This window comes from Gambusia affinis, linkage group LG20, assembly GCF_019740435.1.
Source record: "Gambusia affinis linkage group LG20, SWU_Gaff_1.0, whole genome shotgun sequence".
In the NCBI taxonomy this organism is placed as follows: Eukaryota; Metazoa; Chordata; class Actinopteri; order Cyprinodontiformes; family Poeciliidae; genus Gambusia; species Gambusia affinis.
In genome coordinates, this window is record NC_057887.1 from 10,655,698 (window position 1) to 10,683,657 (window position 27,960).

A 27,960-nucleotide genomic window follows, 5' to 3' on the forward strand; every position below is an offset into this window, starting at 1 on the left:
TGGTTTTGGTAGATGGTTTACGCCACAAAGGAAGGCAAATTTGTATCGCATGAGGAGGTGCGAGTGTTTTCAACCCTTGTTGGGTTGAAGTTTGTGCTGCTGTTGAAGCCCACCTCTCTCATTTCAGGTAAAAGGAATATCCCAAAAATTTTAAATCAATCTGGCCTTTTCTCTTTATTGCTGATCTTTCTTATGTTTTTCAAAATTTAAGATAAAAATCCCTTTTATCTTAAAATCTTTTTATCTTTTATCAGTATCATTTTAATGAAAATTATGATTTGTTTGTGAATAGTGACATTTTCACTGTGGTGGAGTATTGTTTGTTTTTTTTTCCCTTATTTTTCATCTTTTCATGCACCACACTTTAAGTTGATTAGGTTTAGGCTCTAAAAGGTATCCATGTAGAAAAATCTAAGTTTTTAGATTATATTTATTTATAAACAAGGACAGATATAAATATATTTCCTTAAATATGTTACTTTTCAAATTAACCTTTACACTTTTTTTTAATCATTGTGTATTTTAATTTAGATTTTACCCTGTACGTTAAAGACGCGGTGGAAAATTTATAGATTTTTGATTTAAAAAAAATAAATAAATCAGTTATAGGTCTTTAAAAATATCCTTTTACTCTGACTAATGATTACATCTACCATTTCTTTTTAATAAACCTTACTTTCTTAGTTTTTTTTTTTGTAGTCACGGGGTTATATTTTCGTGTTTCTAACATGATGCTTAACATTTCCAGGTAAGTACACGATGCACTATGCAGTATCTCACATACTGGATAGATTTCAGCTTTTCTCAAAACCAGGCTATGCAAACGTATTGTTTTTTCTTTACACTTGCTCCCTTTTATAGTCCAAATCTCTGCAGCCATAAATAACACTCCCTCATGTTGAGGCTGGACGTACAGAAGCACATGACTCCCATCTAAAACCCAGCATCAGTCTTCGTCAGTGTGGAGGCCAAGGAACCTGACCCAATCCCCGACACACTCACACACAGAGACCCCACACACCCCTACCCATCTGATTACGACATGATGCTCTCAGCTAATGGGAATAAAGAAAGGCCTTGCATGTGTAAAACCGTGCATGCCAATGTCTTTGTGGGAGGATTGGATTGTGTGTAAAAAAAAAAAAACTGTCAGCGCTTTTTTGTGACTGTCTCTCCAATGGCGTGTCTTGGTTGACCTGCTTCACTTTTTCTTCAAAACCCATCAAAAAGCACCTTTTAAGGCCTTGGTAAGTGTAGAATAGACATTTGTCCTGTCCCAGACTAGTATTATTCCCTCAGATGTATTTATCACAGTGACAGGCAGACGTATATGAAGAAAAAGGAAGGAAAAAAAATGGTGGGAGGGAGGAGGTGCTTGGGAACTATTCCTCATCTTTGGCAAGATTGCAAGGTAGAGAAAAATGAATTTCAAGAAAATAACAGAAAATAGATACTTCAAAAGAGAAACTTCAGCAGCTTTAATCAACAAAAGCTGTTACTACAGAATAAGGGAAATAACTAGCACAGATGAAGAGTTTGGATTTTTGTAATTCACTTCAAACGTTCACATTATTGATTGCTTTAATCGCCCTCATCCCTCATCATTTTCCTGCAATTTGTTTCATACTACAGCAGGTGATTTATTCTAAAATCTGCACTTTTAGAAAAGGGAGGATTTGAGGCTTTTCTGAAGGAAGATTCAGGTGCTACATTGAATCCACAATCTGGGCACAAAAATAAGTTGAGAGTATTCAAACTCAAAGTGAAATTGTTTTAGTGTCACAACAGTTTGCTGGCCAGTCAAACACGGTGATATTATGATCATTAAAGCCTTGAACCTTTGGAAAGGTGAGCAGGTACCAAATCTGGTAATCTGCATTTCCCAAAAGTTTGTAACCAGAAGGAATCACTATGTGTTCAATATCTGTTTTTTTTTTCTTTTTTTACTCAAGGTAGGGAAACGTTTTTGCTGCTCAGATAATCTGCATAAAGATTTATAGTCAAAGGGTTTTATGGAAAAGTATATGTATACATGAGTGAAAGTGTGCAGATTTTATCTGAAATTTTAATAGAGAAATTGGAAAGATGAGGTGTTGAGCTTGGGAAAGAAATTTGTTTTAGGAAAGATATGCAATGTACCGTATGTCTGTTTTTTTTTTTTTAAATGATGATGATTAACTGGCCTCAAAGGGTGCTTATCCTTTTCTCATTGTGGTTCAACCTGTTTCCTACTCCGCCAAATGCCCACAATCACATTACACCATCCACTTACTTACATGCACGAACCTACTGTGAAATCATAAGCATTGCTCGCTTCTTGGCAACTTGCTGTAAAGGTGTTCACATCTCTTAAACTTCAGTGTGTTTCACGTACACACAAGTAAAATCCAGTGCAATCAAGGCTAACTACTTAAACTGACAGATCTGGGAGCAATGTCTTTGCTCACTGCTGCATGCACATAAAACTCTGCATGTCTATATCAGAAACCTGGAGTGCACAAGTATAACATGTCTTTTATGCAGCAATTAGTGTGAGGTAATGCTTCTACTGAATTCCGGTGGTGCTATTTCTTTTTGTCAACAACTGAGTAAATTGTGTTTTTATTGATTTATTTAAGTATTATTACTATGCAATGAGTTTTCCTCATTCAAAATGAAGATTTTTACAAAGCTGACAAGCGGCACTTTTGGGTTACATTTTATTCTCTGACTTATTTATTTTTCTTTTTTTACTAAAGTATCTTGTTCAGACTGCTTACAGCAGTGACAAACTGCAAATACTGACAGTTCTAATTACATTTTGCAAAGAAAACAGAACTTACATTTACTCGACATGGCTGCACTTTGACTGCTGTGGCTGCTGGAGACGCTGTGATGAGTTCTGCACACTCACGTGTATTTTGTTTTGCATATCTGGAAAGTGCGAGAAACAAGACGTTCGATGGATTACTTATTTATACTGATGCTTTACAGACCTAACAAACTACGTTTATTTTATGCTCTTGGTGGACAAAATCCAGAAAATCAAGAAAAAAAAATATTGGTGCAAAATAAAATAAAGTTAATATAAAATTGTTCTATGATGGCATCTGAAATTTGATTTTTTTTTTTTGTTTGTTTGTTTTTTGATTTGTCAGGTTGTAGCTTAAAAGAATAACCTTGCTGTCACTTTTTCATTTTTGTTGTCGTTTAATCAACCACCCTGAAAATTAAGATGCATAAATTTTAATGTACCTTTCTGAGCCTTTATGCAGCACCAAACCTTGCCTCTGTGCCTCCTAGCTTCCTAGCCATTTATGATGTGAAGATGCAGTAATTTAATGATGTTTTTACCAGAGAGCTTAGTGTCTCTGGAAATAACATTCAACCTTGTGTTGCTCTGTCTTTTTGCAGGCAGCTCGGCCACCCATTGTCAGTGTTTGTGAATCTTTGCCAGGTCTTAAGCGAACTGCCAAGTTCCTGTCTCTGTAGTAGTTTGTCAACCTGTCGTAAAGGAGGAATCTGATGACTTGCATCCTGTGGAATAACATTTTTCCTTTAGATATATGTTACATTAAATGAAGGACTAACTCTAAAAGTACAAAACAGCCACTGAGGTTAACTTGAAAGCTTTAGAGTGTAGCAAAAAAAGGGGATGGGGGGGAGTTCATGTAAAGAATCTCTGAAGTTAATGCAGGTGAAACAGTGTTCTAGTAAGAGGGTAAACTACATACCCTCTGTTCCCATTCTACAACTGGTGCTAGAGCTGGATCTTACCTTACTTTACTGTGAAAAATCTATAAAACATTTAAGAAGTACTACGGATTTCCAAAGCTAGATAACCAGCATGGTGCCACATCATCATATTATTTAAAGATTTTCTATATGTAAATGTCTGATCCTCCATTTGTTGTATTCTGAATTTCTTGGAGGACCATATTACAAGAAGGTAGTTTATCTACTAAGATCAAGTGATTTTTTTTGTTTTTCCAAGAACTTTGGCCCTCACTGTTGAGACACAATGTTTGGAGCAAGATTTAATACAGCAATGAAGTGATATCCAAATGCCAGCAGCGTTTTCATGAGCAGATGTGGAAACAATCTTTTCGGTGGTCATCAGTGCAGATCTATGCAGCACAAAAAGCTAGAAAATAAAATATGAGGAGCTTATTTCACCCTTTTTGCCAATGTCTTCAGAATGAAAAGTTGGATTAGTTGTTGGTTTCCCATTTCTGTTGAGTTGTCTTTCAGATAGCACCAGTTTTTCTGTCTGACAGTCTGTCCTTGTCAGTCCAGTCACATTTAGGAATCCAGTTACCGTACACCAAATGAAAGCTGTTTACGATGCCAATGGCATAGCTCAGCTCTGATTTGTAGTTTTATAAGGTGATAAGCAACCAATTTTTTAAAAGGTGCAGGACTAAATCAGTGTAATTTGTGTTATTTCACCAATCCAGGCCTGTGTCAGATATGGTCCTGTTTTGCCATGGTAGATTGAATAGAGGGTGGGGTATGAGGTAGATTCAGGCTACCAAGCTTGGTTTTCTTGCACAACAATGAGTCAAAGTGTCAAACATATTACTATACTAGAAATATTTGGGTTTCAGTGATTTAAAAAAAATTATAAATACATTGAATTTGTATAAATCAATACTCAATATATAGCAAGTCAATAAATATTTTCTGTCTGTACTGATTTTGTGATCAGTTCAGAGTAAGATAAATATAGGTCCCACTATCACATGCTAACTTTTTAGCAGGCAACGGGCTAGTGTTAGCTTAAGTGTATGATCTTTAATAAGGAGAACGTAAATCAATAACAACCGACTGACTTCAACCTTGTTAGGCAGCATAATGTTATTATTTCTTCCTGTAGACAGGGTTCAGTAAAGTCTGATCAGGTCTTTGCAAACTTCAAAACAGTGAGGCTCCTTCTAGTTTTTTCTCTGGTCCAACAAATTACCTCCTAACTTTTGACCCAGGATTTGGTTAAAACTACTGCTTCAATCCCAACAGCAAAAACCCAACCTTTTAAAGAATTATGAATAATTCAGATTTTTTTACACCTGCATGAAGTCCAAAGTATACTTCAGAGGTTGGACTCTGAAGTGTGCTTTTGCAAGGCTGTTTGACCAAAATGACTTGACTCTTGCTGCTTGTTGTTGAGCAGAATCTTATTTGTTAAAATATGAAGGTTATGTGCAGCAGTAGGAATGCTCTACAGGTCTTGCGCCTCTGGGGGCGCCAGAGCACTTAGGAGGAATCTGATGACTTGCATCCTGTGGAAAAAATAGGAAGAAAAGCTATCTGCTTGCTGTCTACTGATGTGAGAGAAACGTCTTTACCACTGATAACCTGATCAACTCTGTGGATTTAGGAAAAAAGTTGGTACTGTGGGAGCATGTGCGGGAATCAGTGGAAATGTTTCCCACCTTAGAGGATGTTTTGGCCAGTGATGTCAGTAACGTTACTGACGTCGGACCACTTTTTTCCGTAACGAGTAATCTAAGGCGTTGCTATTTCAAATACAATAGTCAGATTACAGTTACTTATCAAAATCATTTTTGCGTTACTATCTTCTTTTGTTATTTAATCGTATTTCTTCTACTCGTTGTCTTGATCGAGTGACCGGCGTCTCTAATTTCGACAGAAATGTAAACAATGGAGGGAGATGCGATTTTGTTGGTGGAAAAACTGGAACTATTTTCAGTTTCTGTCGCCAAGTCCGATTATTATAAACTTTGGGCTTCATCTTTTAAAAGTTAAACACCAAATTTAATGAGCGGCTGGTTGCGCCTTTTTGGGCTCGTTTTTGAACGTGAAGTTGCTCATTTGGGCTTGGAAATAAGCAGAGACTCATAATAAATCCCAGAATTTGTCCGTCATTAAGGTAGTTTTAGTCAGTCTCTCCCTGTTCATCATTTCCTGGATGATCCGTCCCGCTGAGTCTTTGTTAATGTCAAGTTACTATATTACCTCTGAATGACGTCGAGCTTCGCGTTGCGCTCCAGAAAACTGCAAATATCGAGACTAATTTAAACAGCGCAATAAACGTGAAAACAGCCACGAATGAATGTGTCCGTAGTTGGCAATAGTTATAATGGCAAGTGCTGACTAGCACCGTTATAATTATTAATATTACGATAAGTGTCGCAGCCATCTGAGCTGTGGAGCTGCAGGAGGAGCTCTGTGCGCTGCGACATCAAACTCAGGGGTGTAACGCAGAATCTGGAGGCTGGGGGGAGAGGGGCTTTAAAATCCTTCTTAGAGTTTTCCAGACAACAGTGGACCACACAAATTACTCATGTCTTTTATTTTTGTACAATCTCCTCTTCAGTTCAACCTTATCAGTGGAGACACATTGTTGATGTTACCATTATAAAATAACTTACAATTAAGTTTTGGCAAAGATCAATGTGATTTTCACAGGAGGCAGAGCGTTGTTGTTAGCAGCTGCTGAAAGTAACTAAAAAGTTACTTAATCCTGCAGTTAGTTACTACTTGACTTGGAAAGTAACTTAGTTACTTTCCAAATCAAGTAGTCAGTAATATAGCTAAGTTACTTTTTCAAGGAGTAATCAGTAGTCCGATTAAAGTTACTTTTTCAAAGTAACTATGCCATCACTGGTTTTAGAACTCCACCCCTCCAGAGGCGCAGCAGGCATTAAGCTCCTTGAAGGGGGGCTCACCCTTTCATACTTTGAAAACCCCTGCTCTACGGGGTATAGGACAACAGTGATTCAGTTTGTAGATCAGTCATTCTGCACTTGAATATTAGTGAAGTCGCTAATATTGCTTGCTGCAATATGAAAAGTCCTAGCTAGAAGGAACTTTGTTCTTGCAGCCTTGGGTAAAAACACAATTCTCAGTTCTTGCAGTGGATGTACTGGCCTTAGGAGGTCTCTGCAAACTTTGTTGAAGATCAGAATGAATTCCATGCTTCTTTCAAAAAATAGAGTATAGCTTCGGGAAAATATAAAGCTAATATTCAAATGGTTAACAACATTTGATGTAGCACATCAACAGCATACTTGGAATATATTGTTGATAAGGGCATTGAAAAGGCATAATTTGTATGGTGGCTTTGGAAATAAGCTCAAAACCTGGCTGCCTATTGGATTGTACAGAAGTTATATAATAGATCCATATTAATAGCCTATACATTTGATGGAGAACAATTTTAAGTGGAGACCAGGATCCGTATGTTGTCTACCCAAGTTGTGGAATTTGAATTGATTTTCTTAATTCCAATTTAGGACCAACACAAATAGGAAGCCTTACAGATCTGAATGATATGGGTTTTATCATCAAAGCTAAAATAGGTCTCACATAAGGGTAACCATGGTAAGCCCCTGCCTTCAAAATCAATATCGGACCCACATACACAGGTTGGCTGGGTCCAGATTGCTTTCTTTCAAAAATACAATGTCTCCACATGCAAATCATTTCTAGTCAGAAAACAAACAATTTTCAGACAAATTACCATAACAGATACAAACCCTGCAAAATTGACATTTTAAACAATCTAATCAAACCTTATGGGAGAATTTCAGCCATTAAGGGCATGTTTATATACATCACTTTCTCATATACAGTATATTTATGCTATACTAGTAAAGGCCATTTACTATATGGAATGAAATAAACATCTTGTTTGAAATTCTTACTCATATAAACCACTTTGCTTGCACTATGCAAAAGGATTAGAAGAAAATGGGTTAAAGAGGCAGGAGCAACATGACCATTAACTGTGGAAATTTAAAGAATATGTTCTTCAGCCTGGTCTATTACCAGATCATGGGTATATTTTTTCCCTACTTATCACTCGTAAATCCAGTAAATTTACCTTTAAACTCTAGTCTGGCGTTTGTTTTTATATGTCCCAAACAAGAAAGCAGTCTGAGCATATTTTTTAGACCCAATCGTTTTAATTATTTTCTTTGTTTGTGCTTCTCAGTTTTTGCTGGGATCAACACAAAAGAACAATATTCAGAACCCAACCCCACAAAGTGCTGGGATCAACAAATATCCACAAACAAACGCAGTAAAGCTTTAGTTAACCCTCTGAGCTGAACATTTACGTGTCGTCCTGTCTCACCGACAAACCTCAAAATATCCACTGTGATTTCCCACACCACCCACGCCTTCATCGCACCAGCTCACCGGTTCCTCCCGCAAAACCCAATTCTCCACCACTCCCCGTGCTCCTCCTCCCAGATTGAGTCCAGTGGGTGGTGTGATGTCAGGTAAACATGGTGGACTGCTGAAAAGAGGTCCAGACAATCAGTGTGCTTTGTAAATGTTAGTGTGAAGCTCTCACACCTTTATGTTTGTTGTCAGGATTTCAAAAGGAAGCTATTTTTATGCTAACTGTCGCTGGTTTATTTTGCTCTCTATTTACGTAATTATTGTGACTCGGAATACGTCTGAAATGTTCTTTGATCTGTCAAATCATCAATGACGGTTGGAATGAACCAATAAAAAATGTCAAAATAAACATTTGCCTTTTTGTTTCTGTTATATGAAATTGTGCATTACATTGTGGAGGGTATCAAGGCTGCATTACTGTTATGGGTTAACCATCATATTGTCTGTCTTTTTAAAATTATAAGAGCAATCGTGAGTCTGAGAGGGCTAAAAGAATGACTAAATGAGGAATAAAGATTTGTCTTGTTGAATCAGAGTCAGTGTCAGGATTGACCCTGGCAGCATTGCTCAGTTTGTTGAAAAAAATCAAAACGCATCCTGTCTATCTTGCTGACAGATATCCTGTGTGGTTTCATAGATACAACACTGTGGGTTCACCAGCTCTCCCTCAGTGTGATTTCAATTTCAAAAATGAAAAGTTGTGCTCCAATTTTGTCAATCGTAATTTAAAAAAATTATCAACCATAACAGGCAGTATGTAGAGACTATATGACATGTTTGTTTTTTCTCTTTTTCTCATGAAGCGAGCATTATAGTTTCAAAAGAAGGATCCCGGCTGAAATCTGATGGGTACAAGACTGTTTTAAGAGAAGGGTCTGTAGTGAGAAGCCAGGTTACGGAGGCCAGCACAGATACCAGCACATCACCATCTGCTGGTTAAGCAGCAATGGATAGACAGCCATTCAAAAAACTGCAGTTAGCTTTTTAAGCCATTTTGTGGTGCTGTTGTGCTTTGAATTTTTGTTTTGGTGTTGGCTGGACATTTTACTGTAGGATTTTCTGGCAGAGATCAGAATTAATTCTTATAAGTCCTTCAAGTCCCAAATCATCAAAGGAATGAATGTCAGTATGATTTTTATAAAACATAACTTCTGTTTTGTTCCAATGTAGCAGGATACAGCTTCCAAAAAGCTTCACTTTTATTTGATTGAGCTGCAGTCCAGTTGTACCATACTTTTTTGACGGGCTGTTTTTGATCCAAAAAGGAATTTCGAGTGTCTTTTATCAGTATTCAAAGACAGCAGAAGCCTACGCTAACAGGCCAGCGTTTCAAACCTTTAAAAAGAGAAGGGTCTGTAGTGAGAAGATGATCTTATGAGCTATAAGATCATAAAGGCTACAAAATTATTATTTTGTAGGTTTACCACAAGTTTAGGAAGTCCCCCTTGGATGCCATTGTCTTTTTAATGGTGATGAACATCACCCCACAGTGCTTTAAAATTTAGTTCTTTTTTTTTTTACCTTCTGTTTGTCAATAATTCCTCACAGTTATTCACTGGAGTCTCAGGCTGATAGATTGTAATGACCTTGTTTCACACCAGCTCTTGAATTTCTTTAAAGTGAAGATCAATGTCTTGCATTTGTGTTTGTTTAACCTACTTCATGTTGTTTCAGAGAACTACTCGAACTATTAATTGCTCCAAAACTCTTGCCTGTATGGAACCAAGGGGATGACTGGGTGATCTAGAGATACAGCCAACATGTGGTGAAAAGTGGTCTGGGAAAATGAGACCAAAGTTTATTTAAATTTAAATAACTTTTTGGCAGACATGCAAAACATTTGTGTGGCGGAAAACTAACGTTGCATGTAACACACACACACACAATGCCCACAGTGAAACAGCATGATGCAAAATTCTTGAGTTTTGGTACCAAGTTCATGCTGCAGCATCACATTGATCTTAAGCATTCAGAGAAAGTTACAGAGGAAACGTTTCGATCAAAGCAGATTCGTATTTGTGTTAAAGTAGCCTATTCAAAATCCAGACATAAAGCAAAATTGATGTTCACAGATGCTTCCAGTCTAATCTTACGGACATCCAGTTTCTCTCCAAAGAACAATTGGTGGACATTTTATTCATTAGGTGCATAGAATGGTAGATATTTTGCATTTTTGCATATTGCAATACAGTTGCATATTTGCAACTGTATTGAAAGTTGCATGTATCCTTTTCTTCAAGTATACATCTATGGACTATGTTGCACCAAAATCTCCCTCAGAGATAACCCCAGGAGCACTCCAGTTATCATCGAAGCTACTGAAGGTAAATGCTACTAGCATGTGTGTAAGTAATAAAAATAAAGTACTATGAAAATTCTGGTTATAGTTTGAAAAGGTTTAGGAGCTTTTGTAAGTATGTCTGTAGTTATGTCTGTTTATTGCATTTTAAAATGCCATTAGTCCCTTATTGCTAAAAGATAGTCAACTGTTTGGTGGCAAAGTTCTGACTTGTTTGGGAAACTGTGTAGCTGTTTCTTTTTAGCTTGTTTCATATGTTTGTTGCAATCACTAAATGACAAGAATGATTCCTGTCGTTGAAGTCCATCTTAGGGGTGGGAGCTGTTGTGATGGGTGTGACCTCACAAAGGCAGCTTTTCTGCCAACCAATCCCTTCCCGGCTGTTTGAATAAAAGCCCAACCCACCTCCCATCACTCTCCTCTTTTACTCTTTCCCTCTCTCTGGTGTGTGTCTCTGTCATGCACACATGTCATGCTCCCTGCTCTGTCATATCAGGGATTTTCCACTCAGCGGCAAGTGAACTTTGCAGCCAGCTGTGCTGTCAGTTTCAGAGCATGTTCATACCTCAACAACTCTTTGCAGACACCCCACCCCTCTGCCCAGCCAGCTTCCCCTGTTTTTTTTTTTTTACTTTTTTATTATTATTGCTGTTTTTTCTTGTTGGTGATCAGAAGCATGTGCACAGCTGTACCAGACTGCATATGGCATATTGTGCCAGGTCTTTGCATGTCAGACTGCTGCAGATCTCATTATTCCAAGCTGCAGAATCAATTAAGAAAGAACTTTGTGCACTTGTTTTCATTAAGTGCATTTCTATCTACTTTCTGTGTGCAAAGGAATCTGTTGGACCCAATCCCATGATGGAGCTCTGTTTTTCCTCTTTTATTTTTCCATCTGGATAATTCTCACAGTCTGTCCTTCTGCTATGTTAGATATAAGAGTAAGACCAAATACGCCAGGCTGCTGACCACAAACCAAAACAGTGATCATAAAGGCTGCGATTGTAGAGCTATAGAAAACTGTAGAGGTGGCACTTTTGATAATATTTAGACTATTTGTCTTCACCGGAGTAGTTTTTATATCAATTTTGCTGTTTTGATCTATTGATTCTTTAGAGATGTCCTGTTTCCAATTTTCCAAGCACATAGTGAACTTTTTAAAGCATGACCTTCAGTTATAAAAAAAAATGCTCTCTCTATATAAAAGAACTTTGCAATTTAATTATTTGAAATCAGACTTTAAAAACCTCATGCTCTTTCCAACACTCCGCCTTCAGCATATCATTACAACATTTAAGCTGTTTACAACCGTTAGGAGCATTGCACTGAGAAGTAGTTTGTATGATGAGCTGAGCAGACTCGCATTTCCACCAGGTGTTTGCTAATTGCTGCAGCATCAAGTCTGGTGGAGCTGAGAGAGGAAGAGCTCGACTGGAGACTGCGGCTCCAAGGAGGAGCTTTGTGGAAAAGGTGGCACTTGGTATGAGCGAGTGTTTAGCCACCCCTAAATGGCTGACTTTAGAAGGTTCAAGGATTTCTCAGACATTCATAAAATAGCCAAAGCAACACCACAGGTATGTTTTTGATAAGGGAATAATGCTATAGCATGACATAAAGCTGAAAAAAGTTGATTTTACATACTACTCCCTCCCCTTCAAAAACATCTTTTAGGACAAAAATACAGAAATTGTATCATGTTCTGCACAATCAACATCAGTCAGTCAGTGTGAATTGTGAATTTATGGGAAGTTGAGCTTATGGTACTGCAGTACTTATGCAAGAACTGCTCTGTACGTCTCGCTTGTGATCTGTATACACAAGAAGACGATTATGTAAGTGTGAGGTCACCCACTCTCACTCCCCTTCCCTGCAACCCATACATGTCCCCGCTGGCTCTCAAATCAGGTCAAATGAGGACTGCTGATGCTGAGCGCTGCCCTGAATTACCCCCATATATGCATAAAGCAACATGGAGAAAGCCTTGAGGTGTTTTAAACATTCTTTTTTAGCAAGCTGCCAAAGTGAATAATCCCACAGAGCCACCACTGGCAGATTTAGATGTAAAATTGTTTTTCATTCTGCCAAGAAATGTGCTCTTGATAGGAAATAAAGTGTCTCTCAAAAGACCATAAGGCAACTTAAAGGAGTGTCACTTTTGAAAAAGAAAGTGTATCTGTTAATTTTTACATTTCTTTTAAAAATAACATGCTGAACAATTATTTATGCCCTACTCAATAATCAATGCAAAAATCTTTACTGCCAGTAGATTAAAACTATCTTTGTGCATTCTTTCCACTTGTATTTTAATTGGTGATGAGCTCCTAGTCATTGACATTGGAAGACTTGCTTGCTATCAACCCAATATTTTCATCTCCATTCACATCATTTATAACTTGGGCCCCTAATCACTTCAAATAACATTACAATCCACAATTCAACCAAAGATCATAAAAACAGTGTGGAAAAAAAATACATAGTGCAGCTGAAAAAGAAAATCTGATTATTCCAGTTTCTAAATACTCATTGATGTTTACCGTCTCCAAGTCTATTCTCCCTTTTGCCAATTCATATGTCATCATATTCTCATTTTGTACTGCTTATCAAAATTGTCTCTGTCCTTTGGAGGTCTGAAGAAATTACAACTGAGAAGAGAAATAAAAGTGAAAGACAAATTCAAATTATCAGACTTTCCTAGATCCACCCCGAGATAAAACAATCAGAAATTGACTTATGTTAATTTGGGAGATGTGTCAAATTGAACAATCAACGATGCTATATTCTAATTTTTTTAAATTGTCTGACTTAAAAAACCCTAAAATGTCAACAATTTCCAATTAATTAGACAGGCTAACTAATGACAGAGGCTAAAATTACAGGGCAAATTTCTAAATCATAAGAATTGTGTTGAATAAAAATGTAACCAGCTTGTGATGTAATTATTTTCAATAACAACTTGAATACAACATAAAATAGAGCTGAAGATCTACGTTGATGAATTGCCAGAAGGAGCCCAGAGAAGGCTTGCATTTGCTGTTTTCTGACAGAAATGCTTTGTAAAAGATGACGTTGCCTTGGAGATGAAGCCTACACCTGTTACGCACTGAGCTTGTTAATTCCTGTGAAACATCTCAGGTTTATTTTTAAATGTCTAATTTTCCCTTTGAGAGTTTTAATAATAATCAAGTGTCATGCTGTATTTATGTCAATACCGTAGTGAGAAAATCTATTTCTTTCAAAGCTATATCCTTGCAAGGTAAATCCATCCAACACTACTGGGATCCATTTTAACCATAGTCCATGATAAACTATTTTTAATGCTCTTTTGTTAGAACAGGTTTCCCAAAGGCAGGTTTCATCAAGGTTTTTACAGAAGATTAGGGAATCCTGGAGCAACAAATTAAAGTCTACTATTGAGAGCAGGACTTTACAGTAATCCTGTGAAAATATGCTCAAAATAATGCATGGGGCCCTAGTTGAAATCTGACAAATGCAAAGTGAAGAAACAATAATTTGTCCTGAACCTCATGTTCTCCTTAAAATCTCAAATAGTTTAAGCTTATCAGGCTGTACTATCCTCCTGATTATGAAATATTCTTGCCATGTTGAATAAATTAATAAGTAAACTGGTTCCAAGAGGAAGATCACAAGAGGTCCATTGCATCAGGTTTACACAGAGCACCCTGTGTTTGGGTTAAAATGTATGCTTCAAATCCAAATGATTGGCTGAGTATTGTATGGCTGTTTATCTCTGAAAGAAGGGAGAAAGAGTATCTGCTTTCTGTTTCATGGTATCCCACAGTATTCTGACCCTGACAACTCATATAAAGCGATACAGGAACTCTTGATTTACTGAACTACATTTCAGTGTCGGTAAAACCCTCCTCGGAATTGAAGAGAGATAAACGTGTTGGCGAGTGCAAAACTATGAATCATTACTGCCTTCAGTGACACTTTGTGTGCTGGCCAAGGTAAAGAAACAGAGGAAAAAAGTTAGTGAAGTAAGCGATTGTAAGTGATTTCAAGGATTGATCCATTTTTAAAGATTAAACAGCAATAAAAAGCCTTTTACAGCTTTAAAGTAAATCCTGGTGTTTTAAAAGCCTTTATTTCTTTCTCATCAATCATTCTCATAATTTGATATAAACTTCTTTGAAAGAATTGCTTTATGTAAATGGGGAACCTAAATCGTACTTGAATTTGACTGTTGAAAGCTTCCTAGTATTAAGTATCAAATACATCATAGGAGATTTGCCTTCACACAAACACCTTTTAGGGACACGTTTATTGAGCTTGAACTTAAGGATGTTGGCCAGTTAAGTCATGGATAAACTGTGGCACTCTGAATAAGCCAGATTTTAGACAGAATGCCTTTTATCTAAATATATCCATGTCTTTGGAAGTACACAAACACTCTATGGCATAGCGTTAAAATATGTATTGAGGTTTCCAAGATGTTCTTTTCTTTACAAGTTTAACTGAAAAAAGTTATTTCTCTACTTCCATCAGCTTTTGCTGTATCCTTCTCAAAATTTGCTGCCAAAGTTTGGTATGTACAACATCTGTCCCGTAGGGTATATAGCAAATGGATGGAGGAGATTATTTCCCAAACCCCTTTAAAAAAAATTTATGAAGATGTATAACACTGTTAAAAAACACTGAGTTGTTTTTCTTGGAATAGGCCTTACAAAAGGCCTTTATTGAAAAAAACCCCTCTTTTGGCAGCCTCTCTGATTGTTCACTGTCCAAAAACCAATATTGAAAGATGTGTGAAAGCATTAGCATTGGCTAAAATGAGGCACTAACTATATCAGGGCCCATTTTGTGTCTACTGGCCAACAGTGCTGTGTGATTACTTCCATTAACAGCTCAGACTCGTGAACTTCAACGATCTGTGTTTTAATCACTCAAGGTCACGAGAAGGAATGAAGGCTTTCCAGAAAAGGTCTAAAATGATACATTTTACTTTAGCTTGCTGGTCCTTATTCTCATCAAATCAGAAAAGAACTCCTTTACAAACCAATACAAAAAAAAATAAGATTTACTATTAACAGGGGGAAATAAAATCAGGATCCACTTGATTCTTGAGGTTTTTTTTTTTAATTTCCTTCCGTTGTTGGGTTAATAACAAAATAAGGAGCAGTTTTTGCAACTGTGTGCTTCAGGCTATACTAGACAAATGCGTGTGAGACATATCTTTATCAATATTACCTATATCTGCTTTAAATGCTGTGACTTATTTCCAAAGAGCAGTCAGACATGACAAATTCAAACATTTTAATTATCTTCTGAAATAATTTTCTCGAGTTTGTTTTGTTTTTCCATACCTACTGAGACATAGCTGTCCGGCTAAACTGACAGTATTAATCAGAAAAGCCGCCTCCAGACCTATTGTGCCTCTGGAGGAGCTGCAAAGATCCACACCTCAGGTGGAATAATTTGTTTGCAAGACAGACTTTTTCAGTTTTTTCTTTTTTCTTTTACCACACTACAAGGACACCCACACTCCAGCTTTAACTGGGTCACAGGTAAAAAAAAAAAACCATTTAAAAAAGGGCTTGGTTACACTTGCGGACATAAACCTCTTCGTGAAAGATACTGTGCCATTTATGTTATTTTACGTCTTTGCCGCCATCGTGTGGTCATCATTGGGTAGCGCAGGAAATGTGTTTCCGCTTAAAGCGGAAAAGGAAATTGCTTTTACATCCAATATGTCTGCCGTCGTCAACGTTGTTGAACAAAAACAAGACCCGTGGAAAATGGGAGACGGCGGAGTTGACGAGTTATCGCAGCTGGAATATTTGTCCTTGGTGTCGAAGGTCTGCACGGAGCTCGACAACCATCTGGGAATTAATGATAAAGATTTAGGTGTGTGTTTTTAACTTTCGTCCTAGTTCGTAACCTAGACTAGCTAGCTTCTCTGTTAGCTTTTACAACCCGTTCTTTTGCTTTATTTTCCTGACCCCATTGATATTGTTTTATGTGAACACCAAGTCCAGTCTAACGTTGTCTTTTGCTTCACTGTCCTAGCCGAGTTTGTCATCAGTCTTGCTGAAAAACAGCCGAGCTTCGACGGATTCAAAGCACTTTTACTCGAAAATGGAGCAGAATTCACTGTAAGTTAGCAGATCGCGGAATTATTAGCCAAAGTAAGACATTGTTGCCCAAACGATCCATTAATTTAATTAAACCTGCTTTCTTCCGTTTAACTGCAGGATTCTCTCATCAGCAACTTGCTCAGACTCATCCAGACGATGCGACCTCCTTCTAAGACATCGACAAGTAAAGGTAAGTCTGAACTTAACAGGTCCATTGCACTTGATATATTATGGGCATTTTTAGTAAACCTGTCACTTGTTTGAATTCAAAGGACTCCTAATTAAAGATTTCTTAATTTCTTGACCCTACAGTCTCTGATGTTTCAGTCAAGCCAAGAAGTGAGAAAGACAGGTTGAAGGAGCTGTTTCCTGCCCTGTGTAAACCCAACGATCCATCACCAAAGGTACCCAAAGCTCATATTTGTGTTTCTTGCATCACTGTCCTTATTTCTTTATACATTTTCATAGAAACAGTATTATCTCTGAATGAATGTGCTCCTTTTAACTTCTTTTTTTACAGTCCAACTATCCTGAGGTATATTTGTATCTCATTCAATAATCCAATTTCAACAATGAAGGATTAATATATTTCTAGAGTTCTTTTGTTTAATTGTTTATGAAAACGAGTCGCAACTAATGGAAAAACAATTTTTTTTTAATTTCTCAGAAAGTTTGAATACTATTTCAATTGAAATAAAATATCTACACATTCAAGCAGAAAACTTCTGACCTGACTAGCAGTAAGTTATTGCAAAAGAAGCTCACTAAGTTCTTTATCCAAGCACATTGCTTTAAAGTTGAATGGATGGAAAGAGCTTGGAAGAAGATGCAGAAGTAGCTGAAAATTATTAGCTTCAAAATAAAATAACTGTCAAAATAATGATATAAATTCTTGACTAATATTCTACTGTGTGTAATGATTATACTGTGTTTTTGAACTAAAAATTTGAAGTAAAAAAAATAAAATTGTTTTATATTGTAGATTTTTAGATGTATACACATTTTTTGGGAAACAGGGGAATTCTTTTTCATTTTAACCAAAGATAAATTTAACAAATGTCAGAAAAACAAATCTCATCATAAGTCTGAGAATGTAAATCTGTTTTTGTTTAAAATTTGTAGCGGATGCTGGATGAAGACGATGTAAAAGTTGCTGCTGATGCGATGAAGGAACTAGAGATGTTTATGCCCAGTGTCAGCGGGGCAGACTCCAAAGTCAGCAAGAGCAAGTAAGACACATTTAGTTGTAACTGGATGAAACTTTTTCAAATTTCTGGTTTTGCTAAAATGGAAGGACAAAATCGATACAGTGGCTTTGATCTAGATTTCCCCTTTCCTCTCACAGATCAGAAAAAAGCAAGCATCGCAGCCGAAGTAGAGAACGAGAGAGGAACAGAGACAGAGACCGGGACAGAGACAGAGACAGAGACCGGGACAGGGACAGAGACCGGGACAGAGACAGAGATCGGGACAGAAACAGGGACCGGGGAGGAGACAGAGACCGGGACAGGGACCGGGGAGGAGACAGGAAGAGGCGGCACCATTCCCGATCGCGTTCCAGATCCAGGTCTCGCTCCCGGGACCGGGACCGGCACAGAGACAGAGATCGGGACATAGATCGTGGTAAACGAAAGGACAAGTCTTCCCGCTGGTCTGATCGTTCACCCAGCCCCAGGAAAGACCTGGATAAAGACTCTGATCGCTGGAAAGACAAACACGTGGACCGGCCTCCTCCCGAGGAGCCTTCCGTTGGCGACATTTATAACGGCAAAGTGACCAGCATCATGCAATTTGGATGCTTTGTTCAGCTGGAGGGACTAAGGTCAGCATGAAAGAAGCCAGCACCAAAATGACTTGCTAAAAATGACCAATAAGTAAAAGTTTCAATCTACTTAATTTCACTCTGTCTGAACTCATTCTTCAATTGTTTCCTTGGAGTTTAGGAAACGATGGGAGGGTTTGGTCCACATTTCTGAGCTGCGCAGAGAGGGTCGCGTTGCGAATGTGGCGGACGTCGTCAGCAAGGGCCAACGAGTGAAAGTAAAGGTGCTGTCGTTCACCGGCTCCAAGACGAGCCTCAGCATGAAGGTAAGAACAAAGGCTGTTACTGTGTAATAAAATATATGCATAATTATGACAAAAAAAAATGTGGTGTTGAGCTTTAAAAGTATACATTTGTAATTGGATATTAAGATTGTAAATGAAAGATGTTGAGACATTACTGACAGCTTATTTAGAGTAAGTGATAAACTTTATTACCAGCTTGCCTCGTTATTATCATTTATTCTGCCAGGATGTGGACCAGGACACAGGAGAAGATCTAAACCCCAACAGGAGAAGGAATATGGGCCCAGAAGGAGGCGAGGACGTCTCCATGAGGAACCCCGACAGGCCCAGCAACCTGAACCTGGGCCACGCCCCCGAGCTGGAGCAGGACGACACGCTGGAGCGCAAGAGGCTCACTAAAATCTCTGACCCGGAGAAGTGGGAGATCAAACAGGTCAGGACTCTGTGGCTCACTTGGGAAGAGGTTTTTGTAGATTAAAACAAAAAGGAAAAAAAAAAAGATTAAGGTGTCTCGTTCAACACAGAAGGGGAGGGGGCAGCAAATATGAATGAGTGTTCTGGGGTTAACAGATGAGTGTTTTACAAAGCAGCACCAAGACTGGAGGAAAACCCAGATACTTTTCACAATTTAATTTGGTAAATAATCTGCAGCTGATGCTATTTCCTATTTTATGGCCTAACTATTTCTGAACTGTTGTTTTTGTGTAGATTTTTATGTCCAACTGTAAAATGATATAAAGCTTGAATGGAACCTGTTTGATGTTGAGAGCATTTTTTCACATGATTCCTTTGGCTTTCCTGTACTTAGATGATCGCTGCAAATGTGTTGTCCAAAGAAGAGTTCCCAGATTTCGACGACGAGACGGGAATCCTCCCAAAGGTGGACGATGAAGAGGGTAACATAATGTTCTTAATTCCTTCATTCTCACACAGTAAATTTACTTCACAAAATAATATCAGATAAAAAAAAAAAAAAATCTTATTCTTCTTCTTATTATTATTTTTATTTTTTTCTCATCTAACTAAAAACAGTGTTCATTCCCTTCCTACTTTAGAGAAAAAATAAATCTCCCAATCACATTTAGTGAGAGAAGAGAACTGAATGCATTCATAGCCACATCACATGTTGTGTCGCATCACCAGTCATTGCTTCCAGATTATCCCGTGGATTGCTACCACATCACCTAATGTTTCTGAATTAATTAGCTAGAATTGTAGCAAATTCAAACTCGGCAAAACAAGGTTTTGAAGCACCTTATGTGACTTTTCTGACACTGTCGACAGATGAGGACCTGGAAATCGAGCTTGTTGAAGAGGAACCGCCGTTTTTGAGGGGACACACCAAACAGAGCATGGACATGAGCCCCGTCAAGATTGTCAAGGTGCTCATCATTCAGCATGGGTCGTCTTTTATTTGTTAAATAAATGAAGGGCTCACTTACTTTCAGATTTTTTATTTTTTTTTTGTGTGGTTTGTAGTGTTATTTTTCATTTTTATTCAGTTTGTGTGATGTGGCGCTTTTATCAACACACTTATGTCTGGATTTATTGGGTAACGTTTTTCTGTGATTCCAGAATCCGGACGGCTCGCTGTCGCAGGCGGCCATGATGCAAAGCGCTCTGGCTAAGGAGAGGCGGGAGCTGAAGCAGGCGGCTCGGGAGGCAGAGATGGACTCCATCCCCATGGGGCTGAACAAACACTGGGTCGACCCGCTGCCAGACGGTTAGGAATCCGATAGATATCCACGCTAAGCCATTTGTAGGATGTACATATTGTTACTGAAGTCATCTTTAAATCAGAACTTAAAGAACAAGATTAATATGAGGTTTTTGGAAGTAAATATTCTTTGGTTTTGTTAGTTTTCAGAGAGATTTTTATTCTCGTTGTGCAGGAAATGCCCGTCTAACTTCCCGCAGCCCCTATTTGGCTCCCATACTTTATAGTTTGTTTCTGTTTATCGTCCCTTTTGTGACCCTTTTGAGCCAGCTGGGATCTGTCTGGTGTGTCATGGTTTTATTTGCCGTGTTTACAGTTGTCCGTAACAAACGCATTAATCCTCTCCCGCAGTGGACGGTAGGCAGATCGCTGCTAACATGAGGGGAATCGGAATGATGCCCAATGACATTCCAGAATGGAAGAAACATGCTTTTGGAGGGAACAAGGCCTCGTACGGAAAGAAGACCCAGCTCTCCATCTTGGAGCAGAGGGAGAGTCTGCCCATCTATAAACTAAAGGAGCAGCTCATTCAGGTGCTCTACTGTTCACTAACTTATCGAGATGAAATAACCAGAATTTTGGTTTCTGATCTCAGTGTCTTTCTCTACAGCTCTGGTTTTACTGTAACAGTTTAAGATGCTTGCTACTGTTCCAAATGTTTTCACAAAATGCTTCATATCCATCTTCTGTTTTTCTTTTTTTTTTTTTCAGCACTTAAATATCTCAAAGGAAACTGACATTAAGCAGCACAGTGGTCTTTGTTCTGTTCAGTAACGTCAGGCTTCCATAACAGGCTCCATCAATATATTTAAACCTTAAGTAATGGGCCATATCTAATAAAATACATCTATTCATTCTGATATTACTGTCATCCAGAGTCGAATCAGTCGAGATATGACCTCAAGCAACACAGGACCATGCTGTCTGGACTGGTGGACGGATTGGCGGCCCAGGCTCAGTAGCTGATCCAAGAATGAATTGAGTTTTGGGATCCGATCCCGATATTGGATCCAGTCTGCTCCATGTTTATTCTTCCCGTGAGCGGTCGTCAATTATCTGTCAGAGCAGAGAGGATTTCAGTAAACTTTCAGACATTTCCAGAACCAAAAAGTTCCACAGTGGAAAAATTTTGAAACCGAATTTCTTCGAATAAATCTTAAACCATTGTAGGAAATAAAGTCTTAAAGATGTTTTTATTATTAGACACTCCTCTATTTTTGTGTCTTATAACAAAAGAATATTTAGGATTTTGTAACTTACGGACACAATGGGTTTTACAAATATTTTGTAGAAAATAATTTCCTTTTTAAATAGCTACTTGCATCCCTGTTCTTCTTCTGAATTTGTTTTTTAGCACCCAATTGACACTGAATAATATTTACTTCTTCACTTTCTAGATTCAGCAGCAACATCTAGTGGTGTTGTCTGTTTGACTTAGTAGCACTTAAATGTTACACTTGCTGTTTTTTTTTTATTAAAAAAAAAAAAGATAATTAATAACCAGGTTTAGCCAGACTAATCAAGCTCTTATTTGGATGATTTGGGTCCATTTCCACTTGCTGGGTTTGTTTCGGTACATAAACCAGCTGGGATTCCCGTAACATCTCCTCCATGTCGCTCCGCCGCAGGCTGTTCACGACAACCAGATCCTGATCGTCATTGGAGAGACGGGCTCCGGGAAGACCACCCAGATCACCCAGTACCTGGCCGAGGCAGGTTACACCACGCGGGGGAAGATCGGCTGTACGCAGCCGCGACGTGTCGCCGCCATGTCGGTGGCCAAGCGAGTCTCTGAGGAGTATGGTTGCTGTCTGGGCCAGGAGGTAACTTGCTGCTCCTACAGTACATGGTTCTCATTATGTTGTAGACATCTGTTTAATATCTAGAGGTTCTGTTTGCTTCCTGCAGGTGGGTTACACCATCCGATTCGAGGACTGCACAAGCCCTGAGACGGTGATCAAGTACATGACAGACGGTATGCTGCTGAGGGAGTGTTTGATCGACTCCGAGTTGGGCCAGTACGCCATAATCATGCTGGACGAAGCTCACGAGAGAACCATCCACACTGATGTTCTGTTCGGTCTCCTCAAGAAGGTAAGTAATCCAGAGAGAACGGTCCTTTAGGGTGTTTTTTTTCTGGTGGAAATGGAGAACTTTTCAGATTATTTGTTTCACTTTAGACGGTACAGAAGCGCACAGACATGAAGTTGATCGTAACCTCAGCCACGCTGGACGCCGTGAAGTTCTCCCAGTATTTCTACGAAGCCCCCATCTTCACCATCCCGGGCAGAACGTATCCAGTGGAGGTTCTTTACACCAAAGAACCTGAGACGGACTACCTGGACGCCAGCCTCATCACCGTCATGCAGATTCATCTGACCGAGCCTCCAGGCATGACAGAGAGCGAGGGAAAAACTCACTGGTGCCGTTTTCATATCACATTGTAAACGTTGTTGTTGTTTATCCTCTTTCTGCACAGGTGACATCCTGGTCTTTTTAACCGGGCAGGAAGAGATCGACACCGCCTGTGAAATTCTCTACGAGAGGATGAAGTCTCTTGGACCCGACGTCCCTGAACTCATCATTCTCCCTGTGTATTCTGCTCTGCCCAGCGAGATGCAGACCAGAATCTTTGACCCTGCTCCCCCAGGAAGCAGAAAGGTACCTATATAAAAAAAAAAGAACATGAATGGTTATTTAAATATATATATAAGAGCTTATGATAGCATTTGCAGATGTTTAAAATAATCCTGAAATCTTTTCTGTCTGCCTTGACATGAATGTTGGTGTTGTTCCATATATGTGTCATTTTGAGGTTTTCGGATCATTTCTACTCTTTCTTAATTACGACAAAGATGTGCCATTTATTTTTTCTAATTTTTTCTAATATTTTTTCTAATAAATTGTTTTTTAAAGTAAAATGATCTAATTAACAAAGCTAAATTAGTTTTACAAACTCATGTTGAGCTAAAACTTTTTGTTTTGTCACATTAGAAACAAACTTCAATATTTAAAAAAAAACAACTTAACATTTGTCTTCTGAACTTGTTGCACATTTTTCTTTAATGAGCTGACTTGAACTTGAGACATTTAAATCAGAGTTAAGTGGTTTAACAAAGAAAAAAAAAATGTGGAAATGGAAATGAATGAAATGGGAACCAAGGAAAAATAGAGTAAATTAACGGCCAACTTAAGATGTTAAATCGTTGCCCAGTGTTTGCACACCCTTTCTTTATAGAATCCATTGCAAATAAATCCTCCACCTCTTCAGGTTGTCATTGCCACCAACATCGCAGAGACCTCTCTGACCATCGACGGGATCTACTACGTGGTGGACCCGGGCTTCGTCAAGCAAAAGGTCTACAACTCCAAGACTGGCATCGATCAGCTGGTGGTGACTCCCATCTCACAGGTGAGCCGGGTTTGGATGTTCTGAATGTGTGCGTGAGGTTTTCTGATTGCCGTCGTTCAGGACGCTGAAGCAAAACCTGGTTTGATCCGTTTTTCCTTCCAGGCCCAGGCCAAGCAGAGGGCGGGGCGCGCCGGCAGGACGGGTCCCGGGAAATGTTACAGGCTTTACACGGAGAGAGCCTACAGAGACGAGATGCTGACCACCAACGTTCCTGAGATACAGAGGACTAACTTGGCCAGCACTGTGCTGTCTCTAAAGGTTAAACAAAGTCTTCATTTTACATCGATCACATTTTAACACCTGTTTATCATTAGCTGAGTTTTGATCTTTCTGCCACATTTCTTTTTCTCCTTTAGGCCATGGGCATCAATGACCTTCTCTCCTTTGATTTCATGGACGCTCCTCCCATGGAGACTCTGATCACGGCCATGGAGCAGCTTTACACTCTGGGAGCTCTGGATGATGAGGGCTTGCTCACACGCCTGGGTAGAAGGGTGAGGATGCAAACACATACCTGTCCCTCCGAACATTTAAAGTGCTGTTTGTTTAAATTAAACATTGGCACCATATCGTCTTTCTTCCAGATGGCAGAGTTTCCTCTGGAGCCCATGTTGTGTAAGATGCTGATCATGTCCGTCCACCTGGGCTGCAGTGAAGAGATGCTGACCATTGTTTCGATGTTGTCTGTTCAGAACGTCTTCTACAGACCCAAGGTACAGTACCCACAGACTTAAAACATTTGGGATGTTTAAATAAAAATCAGACCATGATATATGAGTTCTAACCTCTTTTTTACACATTGAGATTCTGAAAAAAAAATAGCTGAAAAACAAATTTGCTCAGGAGGGAATAATTGTAATACTTTGCAAACCCGTAAGCGAATCCTTTTGTTGACCCTTTCTCTTACACAAATTACATCATCTAGTTTTCTACGTGAAATATTTGAACCCAATTAACCCAATAAATATTTTCCTGACTGCAGGACAAGCAGGCCCTGGCCGACCAGAAAAAGGCAAAGTTCCACCAGCCTGAGGGCGACCACCTCACTCTGCTGGCCGTTTACAACTCCTGGAAGAACAACAAGTTCTCCAACCCCTGGTGCTACGAGAACTTCATCCAGGCTCGCTCCCTGCGCCGAGCCCAGGATATCCGCAAACAGATGCTGGGGATTATGGACAGGTTCCATTTACCTTCACTGTCAAATGGTAGAATGCTAGGTTGAGTGATTGGGAGTTTATCGAACATCTTTCTCCTCCTCCAGACATAAACTGGATGTGGTGTCTTGCGGCAAAGCCACGGTGCGGGTCCAGAAGGCCATCTGCAGCGGTTTCTTCAGGAATGCTGCTAAGAAGGATCCCCAGGAGGGCTACAGGACCCTCATAGACCAGCAAGTTGTTTACATCCATCCCTCAAGTGCCCTGTTCAACAGACAGCCTGAATGGTACGACCGCATCTCAGATCTCCAAAGAAACGAAGTGTTCCTTTATGCTAATTTCAGTTAGCATAATTTAGATCTTTTCATTATTAGCAACTTTTTCAGGTCTTTCTAAGTTAATTTTTTTCCATCTACAATATGAACACTAAGGGGGTAAAAAAACGCTACACGTGGATGGGAACCAGGGCCAACTCTAGCCACTTTGGCTCCCTAGGAAAGATTTTATTTACCCCCCTCCCCCTCTAACTATTTCACCAGTTTACATATGTATATAAAGTTTTAGTTTAGAAAAAAAATCACTAAAACATAAGTTAAAAATATTAAAAATACTATGATCAGTTAGATGTATGGAGGAACCTTCCTCACCTGTGAAGGAGCAGGAGCTAAGTAAAGTATCATTATTATAAATGCAGTATTTCATATTCTTTCTTCTTCAGCCAACTTGAGTAGAATCTTTAATATTAGGAAATTATATTATTGCCGTTAAGTTTAAAAAGTATAGTTATTGTTTTTTCCTTTCCCCACTTATGGAGCCTCCTGTACTTAGTGTTTACCTATCCTGCCTAGGTTTATTGGGAAAATATAGAAACTAACAGTTTTAATAAATAAAACATGAACAAGTTAAAAGGGCTCAACACAAGTAACTTCACAACCTTTTCCTCCTGATGTCGCTTCTGATGAGTACTGCAGTCCCAGTCATGACGAGCTTGTTTGAGGCTTAAAGCTGCGTTTCACCTGCTGCTGCAGCGTGATTCATGACCACACACTAGCTCCTGGCAGGGTGTTTAGCGAAAGCTTCCAATTCATAGTTTTGATTTCAACAGAGTTCATGTCAGGTAACTACAATGACTATGCTGGCATCTTCTTGAACCTTATTTTGAAATGAATCCTTTTCATGATTTTGATATATGATTGGCATCATTGCTTTGTTTGAAGTCTTGATGAGTCTACGTTTGACATTTTCTTCCAGGATTTCCCTTTTTTTGTTTGAATCAATCTTTCCCTCCATATGCGCAGCTTTCCAATGTGGCTTCAGAGCATCACTGCAGTGGTTCTCGTTCATTTCTCAACAGAACAGAATCACGCGGCCTGTTTTTGCTTATTATGGCAGCTGTGAGCAAATTGGAGTGGATTTAGTGTTGTTTGTCTTTCTCCAGGTCCTTCTCAGGAGTTGTTTGACCGTCTGTCTCTTCAGGAATCTGATGGCAGTGGTTAATGACCTCCTCTTTCTGCCACCAGGTGGCATCACCACAGTTCCTATGACTTCAAACTTTATACTGTTTATTTTTGTGTCTATAAATGTCTTACTCATTTCTGAAACGTCTCCATGTGTTTTAGAGTCCTTTCAGGCATACTTGATGTAACAATAAAGACCTTTATTGGTTGCATCAGATGTGTGTGAGACCAAAGAAAATGAGCAAAAGGTTGTTGTGGTGAAGGACTCACTGAAAGTAGGATTATGAGTTGAACTAAGAAAAAATTCCATAATATTATGTTTATTCAACTGTCTAAGCAGATCTTGTGTTATTTTGTCATTGGAAAATCGCTAATAAGTCTAATTTGCTTTGGGTTCAGAATAATTCTAGGTGCATTTGTAAATGCCTGTTGGAAAAAGGGCTACATTTATATGAAAATGTTTTGTTTTGTTAACATGTTTAAACACCCAGAGAACAGCAATCAAAGCTTTCTAAAATACAGAAAACAAAATGCATTTAAAGGTGTCTGTGTCTAACATCCGGCCTCTTTCTCACAGGGTTGTGTACCATGAGCTGGTGCTGACCACCAAGGAGTACATGAGGGAGGTGACCACCATCGATCCGCGCTGGCTGGTAGAATTCGCGCCCGCTTTCTTCAAAGTCTCCGATCCCACTCGCCTCAGCAAGCAGAAGAAGCAGCAGCGCCTCGAGCCGCTGTACAATCGATACGAGGAGCCGAACGCCTGGAGAATCTCGCGCGCCTTCAGACGCCGCTGAGCCGTGTGACGTCGCCAATCCGCAGTATGGATTTCACTTCAGAACTGTGGTGCTGTTCCATGATTGGACAAGCACTGATGGGTTTACGGTTCCCCATCACAAGTCAGCTTTCAGTTGTGGTTTGTATTTTATTTTATTATTCAAATTTTTTTTTTTTTCACCTGTAAAAACTGTAAATTTTCTTTCCTTTGACTCAACAATTTTCAATGATTTAAGCTTAATCAGAAATGTTCATGTCATATCAGCAAATGTCAGTTTTTTTTTACTTGTTACAGAAACAAAACAGCAATTGGAAAACTTTTTTTGTTTTGCAAATAGTTTAAGTCTTAAATAAGGACATATTCCAAAATGACGACCTATTTATTTTTACTCTGTAAACTGTTGAGTCCAAAGAATGTCCTGATGCAAATCGAGTTTGGCATTTTATCTTCAATGTGATTAGCTCTTTTTTTTTTTTTTTTTTTTTTTCAAAACAAGAGGATGGTCAAATGTGTGATATGTTGTATGATAACTGCAGAAAATATCTTCATCAGTGCATGGACGACTGTAAAACAAATGACTTTCTTCCCAACCCCACAATATGGAGAAAATTTAAAAAGCCTATCTGATTTTGTCATAAAGTTAAAAAAAAAAGTGGAATTTCAGTAAGAAATAGGTGTAACGAAATATGAACATTTGGGTTTTCTAGTTTGTCACAATATCTGAAATGATTATCAGACTTGTTTCTCTGCAACATATTTAATCTTTTTAATTGGTACTTTTGAAACTAATTAGATTATTAGACATGTTCTACATTTTTATTAAAATGAACAAAACCATTTTAATTCCTTGCATT

At 38.7% G+C, this 27,960-nt stretch overlaps 1 protein-coding gene across 1 annotated transcript; it reads left to right on the forward strand.

Annotated features, from left to right (window-relative positions):
• The first annotated feature begins 16,123 nt into the window (after nt 1-16,123).
• Nucleotides 16,124-27,949, forward strand: dhx8 (DEAH (Asp-Glu-Ala-His) box polypeptide 8). The gene is made up of 23 exons (XM_044103059.1): nt 16,124-16,291; nt 16,454-16,539; nt 16,639-16,711; nt 16,834-16,925; nt 17,644-17,750; nt 17,867-18,343; nt 18,465-18,609; nt 18,815-19,021; nt 19,397-19,484; nt 19,873-19,970; nt 20,164-20,311; nt 20,657-20,838; nt 21,934-22,128; nt 22,214-22,399; nt 22,486-22,696; nt 22,785-22,966; nt 23,577-23,717; nt 23,820-23,975; nt 24,074-24,211; nt 24,302-24,430; nt 24,700-24,896; nt 24,979-25,158; nt 26,906-27,949. Exons 1-23 carry the CDS (start codon nt 16,135-16,137, stop codon nt 27,123-27,125), a joined length of 3,795 nt encoding a protein of 1,264 aa, XP_043958994.1. The 5' UTR covers nt 16,124-16,134; the 3' UTR covers nt 27,126-27,949.
• The last annotated feature ends 11 nt before the right edge of the window (nt 27,950-27,960 follow it).

What these genes read in the sequence shown, in the direction of transcription:
- dhx8 (XM_044103059.1), top strand. Translation starts at nt 16,135, where the DNA reads ATGTCTGCCGTCGTCAACGTTGTTGAACAAAAACAAGACCCGTGGAAA. An exon ending in TCCAAAGTCAGCAAGAGCAA is followed by an intron (nt 17,751 to 17,866) that starts GTAAGACACATT and finishes TTCCTCTCACAG; the next exon opens with ATCAGAAAAAAGCAAGCATC. An exon ending in CTCCCCCAGGAAGCAGAAAG is followed by an intron (nt 22,967 to 23,576) that starts GTACCTATATAA and finishes CCACCTCTTCAG; the next exon opens with GTTGTCATTGCCACCAACAT.